Raw genomic sequence first — 5,812 nt, forward strand, 5'->3', positions numbered from 1 at the left:
GTTGTCACTTTTCCGTTGCTTTTGTTGGCCCCCCCCCCCTCTTTCCCGAAGCATGCTAACACGCGCTTCGTGCTTTGGTGCTGCGCCCACATCGCGTGCGTGCTCCCCTTCCTCCATATATCGCGGTCAACCTGGACAGCCATGTCCAAGAAGCTGTCCAAGGCTGCCATCATCGGCATCTCGGTGGGTGCTGTGGTGGTGATTGTCATCATTGCCGTCATCATCGCCATGTTTGTCCGGGGCTATTCCAGTGTACGTGTGCCGGCCCCTGTGCTCAATTCTTTTTCCTTTTTTTCGCGCGACCATGTGCAACGCCCGTGTCTGATGCTCTCTCTCTCTCTCTCTCTCTCTCTCTCCTCTTTCCCGGAAACACCCAAACCTAACAACTTTTCCGTGGCTCTCTCTCTCTCTCTCTCCCCTCCTCCCTGCAGGAGCACAAGAAGATCCCATCCAACGCCGACTCCTTCCAGATGACCGGCGCCTACATTGACTGATCGCCGTACCTCTCACATCTCCTCTTTTGCTCCCCTCCGGTGTCCTGTGGCCGGAAGGATCCCGTGTCACACATCCATGCCCAAGGGGCCCCTCTTCCCTTCTGTCCTTGTGTCCCCTCCTCTTTTTAAATCTACGCCTTATTGTTATAAAGCATCCCGCATCCGTGTGTGTGTGTGTGTGTGTGTGTGTGTATGTGTGCGTGTAGGGGCGGGGGAGCAATTGGGCGAGTGGGAAGGGGGAAGGCACTCTCGGAGGGGGTCCCCTTTCCGGGAGGATGGCGCCGCCATGTGTATTGTCCTGGATTATGGACGCCTTCTCACGGGCACACGCTCCAGCGGGAAGAAAAGTACACGTGAGGGGGCAATCCCGGATGCTGACGATCCGCCAAATGAAGCCACGGAAGGCTGGAAGAAGAGAAGCAGAGGAGGAACACATGATGTGCAGCGCAGTGGGCGTGTCCACCGAACTAGAGACACACATACTGCGTTGCGCACGCGCCTCGTCCGCCATCGGGCCTCCCTCTGCCGGCATGGCCGTCGCCATGCGCCTCTTAGAAGAAGCTGCCAGGGAAGGCGCCATGCGAGGAGGCACCCCCAGCGGCCGACTCGCTGAAGTGCGTGCGGATGAGGGCCGCCAGGGTGGACGCGGCTGCCTGGATGACGTGCCCGGCGCTGGAGCGGGCAACCACAGTGGCCGCAACGTTGCCCGACGTCGGAAGCCGGATCTCGAAGAGAATCTGCGTGTCGGTGGGCTCAAGCACGGCAAAGGAGAAGTACACATTCACGAGGGCGCCCTCGGTGCCGATCTGCCGCTCGGCCACGGTGTACACGTTGTTGGCCTGCAGGCGCTGCTTGAAGGTGGCCATTTGGTGCTCTGGCAGGGGGATGGAGAGCTGCTCAAGCTGTGGTGTTTAAGAAGGCAGCGGATCAGGGGAAAAGGGCCGCCCCGCCCCCAAGAGGCAGGCAGTGCAGAGGGTTAGCAAATGGCGGCGAGCAAGAGAGCGGGCGGAGGAAAGGGAAAGAGGAAGAAGATCAGTCCCCCCGCCCTCCCCCTCTTCTGTGCCACACGAGGCAGGAGCAGCATACGCACGGCCGGATTGTCGGCCGGGAGGGCATTCCACTTGGCCAGGAAGTTGTCGGTGAGCACGGCCTGCGGGGCCTCCTTGAAGAAGACATGCAGCGGGGCCAGCGACTGGAAATACACCACACCCACCGTGGACTTGAGAGCTACCTGCAGGTTGTTGAAGGGATCCTTCATGGCCACGGCCGAGGCCGACGTGCTCAGCGGGATGCTAACCTCCAGGGTCATGTTGGGCATGGCGATCTTCTGCGCGTCGACCTGCTTGGCCGGCTGGGCACCGAGGCTGCGCGACGGCGACAGTGCCGGCAGTGGTGGCGGCACAGTTGGCCAGCAGAAAGGGGGGAATTTTTTTTCGCAAAAAACAAAAAAACAAACGAAATGGACAGAGTGTGAGAAGGGCGCCTTCTAGCATGGGGCAGGGAGAATGGCACAGCAGAGCACAGCTCCGCCAGAGGCGTACCCGTTGGTGTTAAATTGCACGAAGAACTCGCCAATCGGCTGCATGGCTCGGTTGGTGATGGTCAGCTCCAGGGTGGGCTGGGTACCGCGGCGGACAAAGCCACCGGAGATGTCCAGGCCGCGGCCGGCGCTGGCCTGCAGCAGCGACTGCTTGACCAGCGGGGCGCGGAGCTCCAGCGAGAAGGGATCGACAAAGGTGCCCCCGGCCCCGAGGGCCGCGATGTCCGCCGAGAAGAGACCCCCCCCGGGGGTGGGAGCGCCCATGGGCGACGGGGTGGTCGGGGTGTCGAGCGAATTGTCGATCAGGGAAATCCCCCCGAAGAGGGTGTCCAGATCGGATGCCCCACCGGACCCGGTGACCGACGCCCCAACATACATGGACGGGCTGCCCCCGGTCATGGCATACCCGCCGTACATGGAGTTCCGGTTGTCGACCGGAGCACCGCCGGGCGCTGGCGCAGGATCGTCCAGGTCCAGGAGGTTCATGAAGTTCGACCTGGGCGTGTGCCATGGCACCGGCGAGGACGGCAGTCGGGGGAGAGAGGGAGAGAGAGAGGGAGGGGGGAGGGGAAAGAACCATCAGAGGAGGCAAGAGGACACATGGCTGGCATGTGTGCAGGACACCCTGGGGGACATACCCATACGGAGCGTCGCCATCGGCCAGGTAGCTGGCCGGGCCGGCGGGCTGAGCAGCAGCAGCAGCAGCAGGCTGGGCAGCAGGCTGGGCAGCAGCCGTCTGGTGGCTTGCGGCGGTGGCGGCGGCCGCGGCGGCGCTGCCCGCATCGCTGGGCAACGGGGGCGGCATGTGCGCACGCGCCTTGGTCGAGCTGAGGAAAGAGCTGGGCGGCTGGATGGCCAGCAGTGTCGAGGGCCGCAAAGCCAGGAGTGGTGTGAGATAATCCATCGACAGATACATCAACAAAATCGTCAGGGGCGGCTGGAGGGGAAAAAGGAGCCAGGAAAGACAAGGGGAAGGAGCGACAGCGGCCTCGTCCACCGAGGGCGAGCTTACCTTGTGGTACACCGAGGCCAGGGTGCCCAGGTTGAAGAGGAGCTCCCGGAGGAGAACCGGCCCGAGGCCACCGTCGATGGGGTTGCGCGCGCAAATCGGCTTGTCGGTGGAGCTAATGAGCAGGCGCGCGGCCGCCGGGTTGGAGCTCAGCAGGCGCCAGTACATGTAGGCCCGATCGCGGAGATCCGGGTTCGGCGAGTAGTCGGTGACCATTTGCAGGAGGCGCTTCATGCGGGGCTCGGCCCCAGCGGGACGCTTGAGGAAGACCGTCACACAGGCAGTCAGAGTGGCCAGCTGGACCGGGGTCTGCTCGTCGAGGATGTTGTCTACCCGAGAGTCCAGCGCGGCGGCCGCCTGGGGGATCAGGTCGAAGTAGTTCCCCAGCAGCCAGGTGAGGGCCGCCTTGGCCTGCGGAGCCAGCCCGGGGAGATCATGCTCGAAAAGCCCCGGCACGATGCTTGCCACGCTGGTCTGGTCCGGGTACCGGCGGAGGATGTCCCGCACGACGACAATCGACTCCTCGATCAGGTGCTCCACCGGGGTGGCCATCAGGTCATGCAGGACCTTCAGGCACAGGTCGATGGCGGCATCGATCTTGACCGCGCAGATGCCGATGGCCCGGACGGCCTTGCGCGCGAAGTCGGCATCCACCTCCGTCGCATACTCCTTGAGTTCCGAGAGAACCTGCTTGCAGTTGTCCGGGTTCACCAGGCGGATGATGATCTCGATCTTGGCCATCTTGACGTAGATCGGGTCGTTGTAGTCGCAGAAGAACACCTGTGTATGTGTGTGTGTGTGTGCATGGGGGACAGGATGGATAGCGTGTAAGTAGCGGTGGTGCGGGGCGCCGCATGGCGAGAGGAGGGGAGGTGTGTGACAGGGCGTCGGGTGTACCTTGATGTCGCCGTCGAACATGTTCGGACACTTCTGGATCAGGAGGCTGGTGTTGCGGAGAGCCACATACCGAACCTCCGGCAGGGGGAAGGCCATGATGGCAACTGCCGGTTGGGCGACCGGCGGAACAGACAACGGGAGCAGACATTAGCACGCACGCATGCCTTCAAAGGGGAGGGGGGGGGGAGGGAGGAGAGGGAGGCCAAGCAAAGAGCCCCAAGCAAGAAAAAAGGCAACGGGCGCAACCGGGAGTAGGGCCCGGCGCGCGATCGGATGACGTACCGGTGGCCGCGCTAATCTTCTTCGACAGGGCGTTGCGCTGCTCGGTTGAGGAGAGGTGGTCATAAAGGCGCATCAGGAAGCGGATGCAGGACATGACCACACTGGGGGAGGCGTGCGACAGGCGCGGCGAGCTGAGCGCCGCAAGGGCGTCCACATCGGCCACGGTGATGCCATCATTGAATTCGCCCGCCCCATTGACCGGGTTGTAATGGGTAGCCAGCGACTCCAAGATGTAGGTTTGCGCCCAGGCGGTGCACTCATTCAGGACGGTCAGCAGCTCGCGCACGATGTTGTATGCAAAGTGGATGGCCAGCGACTCGCTGCTCCGGAGGTTGATGTCAGCAATGACCGCCAGGACATTGGCGACAACCTTTGGGGGGGGGAGAGAGAGAGAGAGAGAGAGAAAACGCGAGGGAAAGGCAGATCCCGAAAGTTAGCCGGTTGTCGGGGAAGGCGGGGGCAGGGCATTTCCAGCGACTGGCGAGCGCACATTTGGGTTCTTGTCGGCGATCATCTCCTGCAGGATCTCGAAAAAGCCCTCATTGCGGACCATGTCCGGCTCATGCTCATGCAGCTTGGCGATGCACATGGCGGCCGTGCGGCGAACATAGGCATCCTCATCCTGCCGAAGGGGCGTCAGTGTCGGGGGGACTGAGAAGAGGACAGAGTTTGGGCGACACGGCACTGGGGGGCGGGGGGGGGGGGGGGGGGATACACACCTTGACCGCCTGGCGCAGACACTGGGCCAGGGACTCGTTGATTTTGTCCACCGGGATGTATGACATATTACGCAAGGCCAGGGCCCGGATCAGGGGGTTTGGGTTCTTGGAGGCGTCCTACACGGTCGAATTGGGCAGGTGAACATGGCGGTGTTAGTGTGCTGCCCCGGGAGGGATGGATCGCCGGTGCGGCCAGGCACGAAGGGAACAGAGGCCGAAAGGAAGGGGGAGGGAGAGGGGCGGCGGCGGCGGCGGCGGCGGCGACGTGGCCGCACCATGACGAAGGAATTGACCGTCAAAAGGGCCAGCTCCGAGCGGGCCTTGGCGTAGGTGACGATATACAGGTACACCATCTTCTTCATCTCGAGCATCTCTGACCGCATGCACTGCAGCACGTCGGGGAAGAGCGCGGACAGGTCGTTGCCGAGTGCCATGTTGGCCACGATCCGCTTCATGGAGGCCAGCTGCTCCTTCTTGTTGTTCGAGTGGAGGCCCTGCTTGAGTTCGGGCAACTCGCCTGTGGTTGGACAAACGAGGAAAAGACAGGAAGAGAGAAAGGGGGGGGGGGGAGAGGAGGCATAGGTAGGTGGGGCGAGTGGCGATGTGTGTAAGTGGCCAACGGCAAGCAGGCAGAGCACGGGCAGGGCGGGGGGAGGCTGGCAAGCCACTCGCCGCAGGCAAGCTCCCCTCCCTGTCGGGGGCGGACTAGTAACCAGGGAAACGGGGCTGCCGAGCAGTCAGATGGACGGACCCCTCTTGGTGGCGGCGAAGTACTTCGAGTCGGACATGGCAGCGGAGGTGTTTATCCGGTGCGACTCGGAGCAAACGGAGGGCGGGACACGGGGAGCGCGAGGGGAGAGGCGGGGCGGGG

General features: G+C 63.1%; 2 protein-coding genes across 2 annotated transcripts in view; one reads left to right on the plus strand and one right to left on the minus strand.

Annotated features, from left to right (window-relative positions):
- Positions 1-494, plus strand: part of H696_00540 (hypothetical protein) — a gene marked incomplete at its 3' end in the record, with an annotated part of 4,436 nt that extends 3,942 nt beyond the window's left edge. Inside the window, exons 4-5 of the mRNA XM_009494414.1 lie at positions 140-252; positions 432-494. Of these exons, the coding sequence (XP_009492689.1) occupies positions 140-252; positions 432-494 (176 nt within the window). The remainder of the gene's footprint in view (positions 1-139; positions 253-431) is intronic.
- Positions 495-673: 179 nt separating this feature from the next.
- H696_00541 (hypothetical protein) lies at positions 674-5,812 on the minus strand. Its single transcript, XM_009494415.1, has 11 exons — positions 5,693-5,812; positions 5,217-5,458; positions 4,942-5,058; positions 4,713-4,844; positions 4,223-4,592; positions 3,941-4,044; positions 3,047-3,823; positions 2,673-2,881; positions 2,036-2,530; positions 1,585-1,858; positions 674-1,396 (listed from the first exon to the last, which is right to left on the minus strand). Exons 1-11 carry the CDS (start codon positions 5,727-5,729, stop codon positions 1,046-1,048), a joined length of 3,108 nt encoding a protein of 1,035 aa, XP_009492690.1. The 5' UTR covers positions 5,730-5,812; the 3' UTR covers positions 674-1,045.

The sequence above is a fragment of the Fonticula alba genome (assembly GCF_000388065.1).
Source record: "Fonticula alba strain ATCC 38817 unplaced genomic scaffold supercont2.1, whole genome shotgun sequence".
Lineage (NCBI taxonomy): Eukaryota > Rotosphaerida > Fonticulaceae > Fonticula > Fonticula alba.